General features: G+C 41.2%; 1 protein-coding gene and 2 gene segments (V, D, J or C); 2 read left to right on the top strand and 1 right to left on the bottom strand.

Annotated features, from left to right (window-relative positions):
- Positions 1–2,393: 2,393 nt before the first annotated feature.
- Positions 2,394–7,120, bottom strand: LOC121908908 (protein NYNRIN-like). 15 transcript variants are annotated; one of them, XR_006099322.1, is made up of 4 exons: positions 5,502–7,120; positions 5,226–5,292; positions 3,479–3,503; positions 2,394–3,118 (listed from the first exon to the last, which is right to left on the bottom strand). XR_006099322.1 is itself a non-coding variant. In XM_042429229.1 (4 exons), the coding sequence occupies exons 1-3, from the start codon at positions 7,029–7,031 to the stop codon at positions 3,494–3,496; spliced, it is 1,626 nt and encodes a 541-aa protein (XP_042285163.1). In that variant the 5' UTR covers positions 7,032–7,120; the 3' UTR covers positions 2,394–3,118; positions 3,479–3,493. The 15 variants fall into 15 exon arrangements, 14 of the variants coding, with proteins under 14 accessions (XP_042285163.1, XP_042285156.1, XP_042285155.1 ...); XM_042429229.1 differs by having other exon boundaries at positions 5,226–5,311; XM_042429222.1 differs by having other exon boundaries at positions 3,442–3,503; positions 5,226–7,120.
- A 5,977-nt stretch (positions 7,121–13,097) lies between these two features.
- LOC121908926 lies at positions 13,098–13,665 on the top strand. The segment is given in 2 exon segments: positions 13,098–13,170; positions 13,255–13,665. Coding segments are annotated over 2 exon segments (348 nt in total).
- A 554-nt stretch (positions 13,666–14,219) lies between these two features.
- Positions 14,220–14,670, top strand: LOC121908927. The segment is given in 2 exon segments: positions 14,220–14,268; positions 14,360–14,670. Coding segments are annotated over 2 exon segments (360 nt in total).
- Positions 14,671–14,894: the final 224 nt, after the last annotated feature.

Below are 14,894 nucleotides of genomic sequence, written 5' to 3'. Positions count from 1 at the left end.
TTTTCCGGCAAGTCAGAAAATACATGTTCAATTAAAGATGCAAGCAGCGTTGGTCAGGACCTCGCACTCTGGCCCGTCGGGATCAGATCATTTTGCTTTTTAAAAATGAGGGATATTTCTTACAAGTGTGGTGTGCTTTTATTTTGAAAGTTTGATTGACATGTGTACTGTCAGGTGTGTAGAGACAATAAGTAACTGCAGCTGGACACAGAAAAATACTCATATATTTGAATGGAGAGTGTGAGCGAACCCACACCTTTTTGAACATTTACTGCTTCCACATAGTTTTAGATACAAACTTCATTTGTAATTTAAATGAGTCACAAGACTTTGACCTACAAATCTTGAATTTACATGTGTTTTCTATCTTTTACTGTTTTTGAGATATTAGAGTGTGAGTTTTAAAGTCTTTTCTTGCTTCTCCTGTGATTTTATAATGAGTGTGTATTGCAGAATATTTCACAGCACTGAGGGAGTGACATCACCAGGAGCAGTTGGAGAGGAGGATTTTAAAGTATGCCTCTTGTGAAATCTCCTCATAAATCCCATGACTTTGGCCAAATCTTACATTAAAAATCATATTTTAGTAGGAAATTTCGTGGTGAATCCATTGATACAGGTTTGAAAGTGGTCAGACTTATAGTTTAGACGTCAGAAGCCTCTGTTTGACACAAAGTTCATGCCCATAGATTGCCTCCCCATTGTTTTACATTGTAAGGGTGATGTGGCACTGCAAATTTCAGGGCTTATAAAATCCAAACTGTTCGAGTTATTACAAAGTTTTTAACAACTTTTTTTCAGCACAGTATCATCATTCATCATTTTTTTTTTTTTTTTTTACTTGAATTTCAGTATCTGAGCAGCTCTCTAGAGGCTCTGAATGTCTGTGGCTTCAAACATGTGCAACACTGATACAAAAAAAAGTATTTTATGTAAAACTCAGAAAACTCGTACTGTTGCATCATTTTTTTGTCACTTCACTTTCTGTTGGAAAAGGATGAATTTACATATACAGTAATACATGTTTTATTAAAAGTACACATACATATTCTTTTTATCATGTGAGAGTATTTATAACTTTCAATTCATTCAGAGTTGACTCATCAAAAACAGATTGTGACTGTGCAGCCAGGTCAACGTCTGACCATCACCTGTCAGGTCTCTTATTCTCTCAGCAGCTATTGGACAGCTTGGATCAGACAGTCTGCAGGGAAAGAACTGGAGTGGATTGGAAGTGCACGTGTTGGATACACCACAGCCGACAAAGATTCACTAAAGAACAAGTTCAGTATCGACTTAGACTCCTCCAGCAAAACAGTGACTCTAAACGGACAGAATGTGCAGCCTGAAGACACTGCTGTGTATTACTGTGCCAGAGACCCACAATAACACAAACCATCAGCAGACCTGAATAAAGACCCCTCAGTGCCTGAACACTTGTAACATGAAGCCACCAGAGGAAGAGCCCTCAGACCACTAATGATTTCAACACCAGTTCACTGTTACAGTAAAGAGAGAAACAGCCTTTAGATTTTTCTAAATGTTTGTCTTACTTTAATTTGGCAGCAACTGGCAGTTTCCATCTATGTAAAGACTTTGACATTATAATCACTGATACATGACACTCAGTGAAACTCAGTGAATTACACTCAGTAATTAGTCAAACTACAGAAAATTTTGCTTTCATCATCAGTCTAAGTGTGTTTGTCAGCAATTCAAATTCTTCTTTTGAGTTATTTTAATAAGGTGTGTACAGTATTGATCTCATCCAGCCAGACTCAATGGTTGTGCAGCCTGGACAGTCTTTGACCATCACCTGTCAGGTCTCTGGTTATTCTCTGACTGATAGCAGCTATGCAACAGGTTGGATCAGACAGCGTGAAAGAAAACCAATGGATTAGATTTTGAAGAAGTTCTTCACCACACAAACCTTTCTACTGGAAAGATGACATTAACAGGACAGAATCTGATCTGCAGCCTGAGGACACAACTGTTTATTTCTGTGCACATGTAAACTCTACAGTGATACAAACCACCAGCAGGCCAGAACAAATACCCTAAGTTCCCTCATTGTTGTGGATTTTCGGAGCTGATGCACTGGCAGTTGTCAGTTTGAAGAAGAGAAGACCAAACCAAACTTCGTATGATGATTCTGGGAAAACTTTAATGAAGAACCTTGCAAGGGAGAGCGACTCAAGGGACACCTCCTGTTCGTACGGTGTCCCCAAACTCGTCTGACCCACACAGTCCAAAACCAGCCTTTAAGCCAATCATAGAAACTAGTTCGTCAGTTCCGAATCATAAACCTATGACCTAAATCTGTATCTTTGGTTTGTCTTGTTGCGTCTGATGATGACCTGCATTCTGGCCTTGGTTCGCCTGTGAGGCTCCTGGTTTATTAAACAACATGTGTTATCTTCTGTTTGAGAGAACAGAGGAGTACAGCTTGACATTCTGTTGTCCTGGTCAGTTATGGAATATCCATAACAATCCCCTCTTATTGATCAAAAGATCAATACAAATTACCAATTTATGACTGGACTGGTGGACTGTAAGGGCACAAACAGAGTAGAAACAACATCCGCACAACAGATAACAATTCTCACACAAAAGTAATACAAGAATCAACAATTGCATTGAACAAAATCAAAAGTAAAATCATCAAAACACATAATCATTTAAACACATAATGCAATAACAATAAAAGCAAACAATCAGTAAATTAGATAAAAAACCCCTCTTATGTACCCCTTTAAAACAACTGTCATGTGACCCATGAGTTCTGTCTTCCAACCACCAGGGGCAGTAGTGAGGCAAATCCTCAAAGAAGATCTCCTAGAACACCAAAGCGTTAAAGGAGGTCATTGACAGAGGTCACCAGTCACATGCGCAAACAACCTAAGACAAGACACTTCCTGCCTCTTACTAGATGAAATCCTAGCAACTTAAAGGGGAGTCATACAAACATTTGATTACATCATAACAATAAAACAAATCAATCACAAAGTGAAGTCTTCAACCCATGCACTTTGCGTACAGTAGAGGGCCATCACCATGGAGAGGTTACTAGCACATACGATGCATGGTGATGTGGAATCCATCCTCCTGGAGTGATCCTCTTCATTTTCATCAATTTTCAAACACACATTTCAAAAATAATTAAACATTCAATCACATTAATGAAAAACATATAAGATGACTAGATATTTAGGAGATTAATCATTAACACTACTCTATTTCTACAACTTTTCTCAAACTAAAAATGCATAAGATTAATAATCACATCATTAAAGAATCAAAAAATTATTCTAAGATGTCACCTGTAAATAGAAAATGATATGTTTCTTCAACTTTATGAAGTACAAACAAACATAACTCTATTCAATTTAGCACGGTGTGAGTGATTTATACCAAGAAAGCTTTTAGAAACATTAAACCTACAGATTTTGAGTTTCCTCCTCCTCATCTGAAATGATACCTGGGTGAAAACGCCTCATCCAGTCCTGGAAAGTTTCAAAATCATAATACCTCAAACCTGTGTGATTATGATCTGCAGTGTTTCCAGTGACATGCACCTGGGCTGCTTGGAGTACAGACCCTGTGGTCTTTTTCACTACCAGCTTGATTATCAAACCTACACATGAGCAGAGGAGGATGAAAAGGAAGACAGCAACAGCAAGAGTGGTCAGGAACCTGACCAATCCGGACCCCCATGACCCAAAGACACCTGAAAAATCACCAAGGTTAAAACCATGACTATCATGAAATTCTTTGATACCCAGTGCTGTGTCATGTGCCATGTCCATGACGTCAGCAGTTGCATCAGAGATGTAGGAACAACATTCAGAGCCTATGAGCTTACAAGTTCCTCCTTGAGCCGCTAACAGGAGATCAAGAGCCATGCGATTCTGTAGAGCTACTGTTTTGACTTCCTGCAACTCTTTGTGTTCGGCTAACATAGCTCTGCTTGAGGCATTAAGATGATTTTCTAGGAATTTGGAGAGAGATGAGAGCTCTTGCTGGGACACATACACACCATACCAAGGGAGAAGGAAGCTGGCTACTTTCTGAGTTGATGAGATTTCTCTCTTGTATATGTGTAACGGTGGATACAGTGAAGCTATCTCAGTAGATTCTACTTCTCTGATTAGGGGAATTAAGTACGCCAAATAACAGACACCGCGTGAGTCTTCATACGGCACGCACCGATAGGCCCTGTCACCACAAACTAGATACACTCTCTCAGGCAGTGGGGACTGTTTAAGAGTGACATCTACCACAGTGTTACAGCTACTTTGTCCTAAGTCTTCATGTCCCTTCCCTATCCCTCTGAAACATAAAGAAACATTTTGTAGCTCATGAGTGAAGACAGGGGGAAGATAAGTTGAGCAGTCACGCTGAGGTCTTTGCTCGTTTTGTTGTGGCGCCGAACAGTTGCGTAACTGAATCTTGACTGGCCCTATGGATAAGGTGCCAGCCCATGGTTGCACATAAACTAGAGCTTCAGCCATAGCAGTGGTTGTATATGGTTGGGGAACACACACTTGATTTTCAGAAGGTTTTGAACAGTTAGTTTGAGCTAGAGCAACCTGAACTCTGTACTCAAAGCCTAGTTTCACATATCTTTGTATGTGAATGATGCGGAGAAGAGTGGTGAAATTAAATCCGCTTGGCAGATATTTGTCATTTACCGTTCTTGCAACGTATAGAGCAATATCTGTATTTTGTGATGACTTAACATCCACAGGATATGTTGGAGTATAGCAATCGTCTGCTTCTTCTCTAAATCTTGAAGCAAGATCATTCCAATTGAACGTCTCATAATCAGCTTTGGTGAATGGAATTGGATTAGACATTGGAGAATGTATTGAAGCTGGCATATTTTGACATAGCCAACACTTACTGAGATTACGATCACGCGCATAATCAAGCATAAGACTAAGGGCTGAATTTTCTTTTCGCACTACTGGTTGCTGAGCGCTACGCAGTAATTTGTTTTGCACCCTTGGTTCAGATTTAGTTGGAGCAATTGTGTTAGTGGATGCAAAGTAACCACTCCAGGGGTAATCATCATTCTCCATGAACTTACAGCTTACCAGTTCTCCCCCCTTCTCCTGGAAATTTGCACTCCAAGATCTACAATCAGGAGAACCTCTCAGTTGCTGTCTGGTGAAACACCACAATTCCAGAGGTCTGCTTAGTGGTCTAACAAGTGAAAACGTTACCTTCGTCGACGTGGATGAACTCTGCTTCGTCTCAAACAGTGTTTTATCATATGTAGACCACCGCCATCTACCTCGAGAAAAAGTAACTGGATATGCAATATTACAATCATTCATTTTACATCTGTCAATAGGACATTTAAAAACAATAGAATTCACAATTCGTTTAACTCGGGAGAGAGCTGGTAAAATATGTCCATCAGTCTTTTCTGACTCTTTTTCTTCAGACTCTCTCATTGCAGCATTGTCAATGTATCTCACTGTTTTGTCAGGACTTACAGTGTTGTAGAGTCCCAATGGGCTCATTGATTTGTCCGTATGTCCAAGATCTGGCTCTTGGTCTGCATTTTCTGGATCATTCTGCAAAGGGCGCCCCTGTCCATGGGGCACTGGGTTCATGGCACCGACTGTGTCATGAGAAGGAAAGCCTTTCCGCTCTCCTTCGCCTGGAATCAGAGAGACTCCTGTCTCTCTCTCATTTGGACCGACTTGACCTGTCCCCTGCCCGAACCTACTAAACAGGAGAGAAAAAAGGAGTAACCATCCGGTTACCTGCCAGGGCTCTGCTCTCCTCCGCCAGTGGTTGGGGGGGGCCAGTCTGCACCTTGTGGCGTGGATCCATTCTGCTCTGCCTTCGACCTTCAGGGCCGTCCTAGTAGTCAGCAGCACCTGGTATGGACCTTTCCACCTAGGAGACAAAGACACTTTTTCCAGAGATTTGATTAATACCAGGTCACCTTCTCGAAAGGAATGAATTGGTTCTTCCGATGGTTTGGGGAGTCTGTCAGCCACCTGTAAATGATACTTTCTCAAAATCTCTGTTAGTCTTTTCACATACTCAGTCATGAACTCATCCGTCCAAAGCAGAGTAGCTTTGTGTGGTGTCAGTGGGGGACTTGTCCCTGTGGACATTGGTCTTCCCATCAGCACCTCGTGAGGACTCAGTCCTGTAGTTGCACTTGGTGCACTCCGAATGGAGTACAGCACAATCGGCAGTGCATCAGGCCATTTCAGGCCTGTGGCTAGGACTGTTTTGGTCAATCTGTCTTTGATAGTTGCATTCATTCTCTCAACTTGACCTGAACTCTGTGGATGATAAGGAACATGTAACTGCCACTTAAATCCTAAGATTTCTGACAGTCCCTGAGTGATTTTTGACACAAAAGCTGGACCTCTGTCGCTATCTATTCCCTGCGGCACTCCGTACCTAGGGATTACCTCTTTTAGCAGACACTTTACAACTGTTCTTGCATCTTCTTTTTTCGTTGCAAAAGCTTCTACCCACTTCGAGAACCTGTCGGTTATGACTAGCAAGTATTTGAAGCCTTGTGAGCTTGGCATATGTACAAAATCTATTTGCATATTTACAAAAGGACCTGATGGGGGTTCTAAGTGGTCATGTTTCACTGTGCTATTCTTTTTTCTGGTCTGTTGACATATCATACAACTATCCACAAGTGTTTGTGAAACTTGAGTAATGCCTGGAGCAAACCACTGTGAGCGAATAACATCATTCATCACCCCTCTTCCAACATGCGCTGGACCATGCGTCACACGTGCCAGTACATGAAGGAGAGCTCGAGGGCAAACCGGTCGACCATCAGGGTGGAGCCACAAGCCAGACTCCGCGTCAACTTTACAACCTTTACGCAACCAAAGACTTCGCTCCCTGTCATCAGCGTGATTTTGCATTGTCACGACATCATTAGCGGAAGGAACTGGAATTGGATTGGTAGGTTGTGTGGAGGCACATTGAAGTACCAAAGAGGGAGAGGAAAGTGCCGCTTGTTTGGCTGCAGTGTCAGCCATTGCATTTCCTCGTGAAACAGGATCAGTTCCATTCGTGTGAGCAGCACATTTGATGATTGCAAGCTGAGATGGGCGCAAAATAGCATCTAACAGGTACATACATGCTCATCAGCTTTAACAGTGGAAATTGTGGCCCCACTATCTACCATCAACAGGCATTATTGGATCTTCTGAAGGATCTTTTGAAAGTCGAATTACAGCTGCTTGAATGGGAAATGTTTTTTCTGATCCTGCCCCTCTATGGCCTCCCTATGCTTGATTGTAATATTGTCCATGATTCACATTATCAACATGTGGAGGAGGTGGTAGTGGTTGTTGTTGTTGTTGTGGTAAAGCAAGGGGGGCTGTTTGTTGGAAATTCCTTGTTTGGTGATCCTGGAATGGGTAATTTTGCTTGTTCTGACGACGACCACTTCTACACTCATTAGCCCAATGTCCCGCTTTCCCACATTTGTGACACTTTCCCGGTTTTCGCTTGTTATTGTTTTTGAAATGCTGTTGTCCACCCCCCTGTCGCGCATGCTGTAACATTTGTTTTGGGAAGGAGGCAGATTTGTCTTCAGCAAAAACTTCACACCTATCTAGCGCCATCATTTTGTTTACCGTTGCTTTCCAGTCTTTGGTTTGCCAATTGGTGACAGACAATTTGTATGCAGCTGCAACATTTGGTTTTAGATTTTGCACAAAGGTTGTAACAACAAAATATTCATTTCCTTCTCGTCCTATTCCTGCATTGCTATCCCAAGTACGTGTAAATCTGTTAACAAACTCAGGTACAGTTTCATATGCATCTTGGACACAGTGAATTACTTTATTAAAGTCAGTGCGCTGTCGTGCACATTTTCTTATTGCTGTTTTTGCTTCTTCATTTAACCAGTCAATCATGGTTCTATGAGGAGGCCACTGGCCATCCTCTGTCCGAGCAGGGAAAAGAAATTCACCTTTGCACAAATCCCACTCCGTTCTGTATGAGCCAGCAAGTAATTGTTCAACATCAGGTATCAGACAGTTATACACAGAGCATACATATCTTAACCATCCCCAGTATTCATCTGGGTTTGTGGTCGGATTGGGGGCATTTTGTGTCATTCCAACTATCTCAGCAGGAGTCCATGGTTTGCAGACAGCTGTGTTGCCAACCATGATTTTTGGAGCATTTATTGAGGTGGATGTAATGTTTAGAGGGGGCTCTAAAATGTTAGTTTTCGATCTTGTATGTCTTTCCAGATGTGAATGTGTCATTCTAGTTGTACCTCGTCTCTGAGTTTTGCTACTTGCAGTGTGGGGTCGTCTCTGTGTCATCTTTGGCCTGACTGCAGGTTCTGTGTCGTCACTATGATCTGTGTCAGACTCCTCCCCCTTACCTCTGGCTCCTTGTAACTCAAGTTCTACCTCACTTTCTCCTGAGCTGTCCTGAGTGTCTATCTCTGTTTCTTCAGCAACGGCAGCTAAATGTCTTTTCTTTTCCTTTCTTTTCTGGCTTTTTACCTGTTTGAATGACAAATTAGCTTTCTTTTCTTTTTCTGCAGCTTTCCTAGCTTTTTCTTCGTCGGCTCTATCTTTCTTTTCCTGTTTAACTCTTTCCCTTTCTCTAGCAGCCTGACTGTCTCTTTCCCTTTCTCTAGCTGCTATCTGCTCTTCTCTATTTTCTACTTCAGTCTGTAGTCTTTGTCCCTCAACAGCTGCGGCTAGTAAGAGAAATTCATCGTCAGTCTTTGCTTGTTGTGAAATGGTTTGATCAGTCATGTTAGCAGCTGAAAAGGGGTTTGAAGGTGAAAGTTGTGGAAAAATTGAAATCATTGTTTTGTTTGTGTGTGACTCTTGCAAAGGCACTCCAGCTTTGGATACAATGGTCAACAAAGTTTGTGGAGAGGGAGCATCAGTTTGCCGTTTTGCCCAACCGTATATGATAGCTTTGGAAATGGCCTTCACATTCTCACCATGCCTCTGTTTAATTTTCATCATTTCTGTAGCTCTGGTTTGCAACTCTGCTTCCAACATAGGCAAGTGACATGCTGTCACACATTTAACACAGTTCTCCACTGCTGCTCTGAACTCATCAGAAAAACGATCAACTCTTTTTTCATCCAGACTCACTCCACACCTCTGACGAGCAACAGTTAACCACACATTTACACAATCTTTCATATACGCACTATCCCAAGATGGATTTCCAAAATCTGGGTTAACATTGTACTCAGCAATCTGAAGCTTATCTCTATCAAACGCTCCTTCGTATGGCCATTCGCCATCTGTCCACTGATTCATAAGGGAAGAAAATGGAAACACAAAAGTCCATCCTTTCAATCTACCAACAACTCCCGCCGGAGATTGTGGAGAAAACATCGCTCTATATTGTGCATCTGTGAGTGTGTGGGGGTTTGCTTCGGGAAGCTTATCAATGGCAGATTGACCTTTTACTTCTGAATTGGTGCGTTTGTTTCCTACTGAAACAGATTTGTTCTTTCTCTTGTGTTTTGGTGAATGAATTAATTTTGTAGTAGATTGTGTTCTACTCACTGCTTTAGACGTGTTGTTGCCCATTTTAACACATTTACATTAAAAACATCACACAAACAAACACATCAAACACAAAACAGACACATCAAAACTTTCCCAGCATCACCGAAGTTCTTTTTTTTACACCTCTCTTCCTGGTGCAATAGCAGTGATCTGAAGCCAAACCGACGAAGCAACTCTTCGTCTTGTGTACACTGTTTATTGTTTGAAAAAATTTTTACCGGCGCCCGACTCTAGGACTTAGAATCCCAAGTCTGAAAACATTTCTCACAGGACACAGAGTGGATGATCCCCGATCTTGGCTTAAACGAAATAGGCCAAATCCTACCCCGAAAACGTCTTTTCTATAGTTTAAACCTCAGGTGGGTCCCCCTGTGCCGGACGTAGCCCGAAGCTAGCCCAGAAATCCCAGCCACTTTTGTGGCACTGCAGGAGTTAAGACTCACTCAACTCTGCCTTTTTTTACCTCTTCACAACCACATGCTTTGCACCTGCTTATCACTGCACAGTTTCAACACATTTTCATGTGTTTAGATTCTTTAACCATCAGCTTTTTGCTTTTTTTTTTTTTTTTTTGTTCACTTTGTGACCACCTTTAAAGTGAAAGTGATGCACAGTTTCTTTGTGATTTCGTCAAACGCAGACATGGTAAGGCACAATAATAAAATAAAATTATGCACTTACCACGTCTTTGTTGTGTTGAAATCCTGTTCGTGACGCCAAATTGTTGTGGATTTTCGGAGCTGATGCACTGGCAGTTGTCAGTTTGAAGAAGAGAAGACCAAACCAAACTTCGTATGATGATTCTGGGAAAACTTTAATGAAGAACCTTGCAAGGGAGAGCGACTCAAGGGACACCTCCTGTTCGTACGGTGTCCCCAAACTCGTCTGACCCACACAGTCCAAAACCAGCCTTTAAGCCAATCATAGAAACTAGTTCGTCAGTTCCGAATCATAAACCTATGACCTAAATCTGTATCTTTGGTTTGTCTTGTTGCGTCTGATGATGACCTGCATTCTGGCCTTGGTTCGCCTGTGAGGCTCCTGGTTTATTAAACAACATGTGTTATCTTCTGTTTGAGAGAACAGAGGAGTACAGCTTGACATTCTGTTGTCCTGGTCAGTTATGGAATATCCATAACACTCATATCATTGATACATGATTACAACTTAACATGTACCATACAGACAGTCTTTCTGACTATTTTTGGGTCTATAACAAAACTTCAAAAGGTATAAATAAAAAAGTGCTCAAAGTCTCTGGATGTGATGTTGTATTCCACATGGAAGGACAAGTCATAACTTATAACAGATTGTTACATACTCCCCCCCCCTGCTGGATGGGATATGTATAGTCCTGTTACTGATCCTTTTGTTTGTGCTCTCTCTCCCAGGAGGCCTGAGTGGATAATTGAGGGGAGGGCCTATAAAGAGGGAACGAAGGGCTTGGACTCTCTTTCTCATCTTCCCAGCCTGATCAGCAGCAGCTTGTTTTTTTGTGTTTGTTCTGTTATGTTGTAGTTGCCTTTGGTAGTTTCTTGGTTTGGGTTGGTGAGTCCAGTAGTCTTTTTTTTCACAGCTTTATTTCTATCAGGTTTAGTTTTGTGGATTTAGGTCAGAGAGGAGAGCCCAGATACTACGGCCCTTTGTGGGCTGGTCTGGGTGTCTCCTCTTCTTTTTGTTAATTTTAGCTGGCTCACCAGCTTTTGTTACTTGGTTGTTGTTTTTGTTAATAAATTTGTTCAATCTTTGTGGGAAATCCTGAATTTTAATTATGTTGGGCCTTCTGTGGGCGAGCTGTTTGTCGAGGGTCGTAACACAGACTGCCAGTAAACGAGCCACTCCCTCCCCATGATACTCTGATGCAAATCTTCAGTGTGTGCAGTGTACTTCTGTCCTGCTGACTGGTCTTGTTGTTCTTGTGGAGCATCAGAGGTCACAACTCCAGCCTCAGGATGATGAATACACTCACTCTTCTGCTGGTTGCTCTCTCTCTGTCCTGTGAGTTCTCCTGCTTCTTGATGTTTTATCTTTTATCAGACAACATCAACTGATGGTCAGTCAGTGATACCAGAAAACTTCCCAGATGACTGTTTGTCTCACTTTCTTCCATGGTTCATCACTCCTTTCATCTCATCAGGTTGTACAGGTCAGAATACAGAGTCCATTCCTTCCAGTTCAGTAGTGAAAAAGCCTGGTGAGACTCTCAGTCTCTCCTGCAGGGGATCTGGCTTCACATTTAGCTGCTGCAGTATGAACTGGATCAGACAACCTGCAGGAAAAGCACTGGGATGGATGGGGCTCATTTATGGCGATGCAAGTGGAACTGAATATTCCAGCAGTGTGCAAGGATGAATAGAAATCACCAGAAATAACAGCAACAACATGGTGTATCTGAGACTGTCCAACTTAAAGCCGGAGGACTCTGCTGTGTATTACTGTGCCAAATACACACTGGTTAAAGTAAGCAGAGAGGCTTTACAAAAACTCCACAGATGATGTTTTTACAAAGACCCACAGGTGGCAGTAGAAGATATGATTTGGAATAAAACTACAATGATCAGACCTGATTATTTGGTTGTTTTTCTCATCCTGTCAATTAACTGGACAGGTAAGAACAAACGTTGTTTTTCTGACAAACCTGGTATAAAGATGTTATGGCTGCATGACAGTAGCTAATGAGCAGTTTAACTTTCTGTAGGTGCTGAGGGTCAAACACTGACTGAGTCTGAATCAGTGGTTAAAAGGTCTTGAGAATCTCACAGACTGATCTGCACATATTCAGGGTTCAGTAGCCATTACTGGGATGTTTGGATCAAACAGGCTGCTGGAAAAGGACTGGAGTGGGTTGCTACCATCAGTGAGACCAGTAGCTACATCTACTATTCTGAGTGAGTTAAAGGCTGGTTCACCATCTCCAGAGACAACAATGCAGAGCAGGTGATGAACAGTCTGAAGACTGAAGATTCTGCTGTTTATTATTGTGCTTGAAACTCACAGTGACACAGGAGGGAGCATCACTGTACAAAACTCATCATGTTAAACCAAGTCAATATTTTTCCCTTTGATTTTCACAGAATAAACTTCAGCTCAACATCATCAACACACTCAGAGAAATATAGTTTCAATAAAACTACTATAGTTATACATCTACTTGTGTAACTCTTGTATCTGTTACTTTTGCTGTATTAGCAATCAAATTTCAATTTTTAGACAATATATATTTGGAATATCTGTGTGTATTTGTTATGATATGTGTGCATGAATATTACTTCCCTGTACAATTAAACCTACAATTATGTTCAATTAACCATATGAATACATAAAAAACTTCGAGTTCCAGATATCTATTATGTTTAAATAATAATATATTTTTAATGTACAGTATGTAATAAAATACTTGCCCATAATGCAATTTCAGTTTTTGAACGACAGCCCATCCTTCTTTTATAGCCTGTCAGTATCCTTCTTTATCCAAAGTGAACTTCCTCAGAGTCTGCTATAAACACTTGATATCATGCTGTCAGTTGCAGCAGAAGAAGAGAAGCTCCCATCAGATCACCTTCAATACCAACCATGTTCTCTGTAGCTCTGCTGCTGCTGCTGGCTGCTGGATCCTGTGAGTCTGGATTCTGGATTTGTCATAGTCAGCAGTTCTTCTTTATTTTGATATTTTGTCACAAATATTTTCTTCTTTCAACAGGTGTGAAGTGTGAACAGTTGACACAGCCAGCCTCAGTGACTGTGCAGCCAGGTCAACGTCTGACCATCACCTGTCAGGTCTCTTATTCTGTTAGCAGCAATTACACAGCTTGGATCAGACAACCTGCAGGGAAAGAACTGGAGTGGATTGGAATGAGAGCTGGATCCACCACATACTACAAGGATTCACTAAAGAACAAATTCAATATCGACTTAGACTCTTCCAGCAAAACAGTGACTCTAAACGGACAGAATGTGCAGCCTGAAGACACTGCTGTGTATTACTGTGCCAAAGACCCACAATAACACAAACCATCAGCAGACCTGAACAAAAACCCCTCAGTGCCTGAACACTTGTAACATGAAGCCACCAGAGGAGGAGCCCTCAGACCACTAATGATTTCAACACCAGTTCACTGTTACAATAACAGGAAACAGTATTTAATCATATTTAACCACAAAAAGTAAAATAAATATAACATGACTTATTATAATATATAATTATAATAATATAAAATAATACAGTGGTGGCATTTACCAAAAGGTGTTCTCTCTTCCTGACTCACAATATTTATATTTCAAGTGGTGAATTTGTTGCAGCATTATTTCAGCTGACAACTACACTTTAAAAGTTCCTCATCTAACAAGAAATGAAACATAAACTTGCCTACTGGGGTTTTCTTTTGTCTAAAGTTCTGAATATGAATTATGAAAAGTTTGTGAGAGATAAGAGATAAAAGAAATAAAACAAAGTATAACACTATGAAAAACATTTTTTCAGGATTTACTTTTTTGTATTAAAACTTCATTATCATGTTGAAGCTTTTCAGTATTGCACATTTTAAAAAGTTCAATGCAGTTCTCTCTTTGCTGTGAGGAGGAGTCAATGCAAAACCTTGATGTCTTCCACCTCTACTTATCTGACTGCTGAGAGGATGACAGAGAACAGTGGACACACAGTTTAACATGATGGACTATAGGACAGGACTGCTGCTCTTAACTATCTGCTGGGCAGGTGAAGATCTTCACATATCTTGAGTTGAAGTTGTTGTTAAAAAGTTACCAGTTTAAATCAACTGATTATTTTCTTTTTTCTGTCTTGACAGGTGTTGATGGTCAGACTCTGACAGAATCTGAACCAGCAGTTAAAAAGCCTGGAGAATCCCACAAACTGACCTGTACAGCCTCTGGATTCACATTCAGCATCTACTCCATGCACTGGATCAGACAGGCTCCTGGAAAAGGACTGGAGTGGATTGCAGCTATCAGTAGTGGTGGTAGCAAATACTACTCTCAGTCAGTTCAAGGCCGGTTCACCATCTCCAGAGACAACAGCAGAGAGCAGCTGTATCTGCAGATGAACAGTCTGAAGACTGAAGATTCTGCTGTTTATTATTGTGCTCGAGACTCACAGTGACTGGAGTTGGTTGAGCAGCTGTACAAAATCCTACAGCACTCATCTTTACTGGGCTGATAGACCACAACTATCTCACTTGTTTTGTGTATTCAGCTGTATGGAAATAATTAAGTACAGTAATACAATACAGTATGTAAAGAATAAATACTGGACCATACACACACATGCACACACAGTGAGAACCGAATAGAAGTATTAGGTTATTGTTACTGTGGCTTTTAAAT

Source organism: Thunnus maccoyii, chromosome 12 (genome assembly GCF_910596095.1).
Source record: "Thunnus maccoyii chromosome 12, fThuMac1.1, whole genome shotgun sequence".
In the NCBI taxonomy this organism is placed as follows: domain Eukaryota; kingdom Metazoa; phylum Chordata; class Actinopteri; order Scombriformes; family Scombridae; genus Thunnus; species Thunnus maccoyii.
The sequence above is the reverse complement of the archived record's forward strand: the minus strand, read 5'-3'. Positions and strand labels throughout refer to the sequence as shown.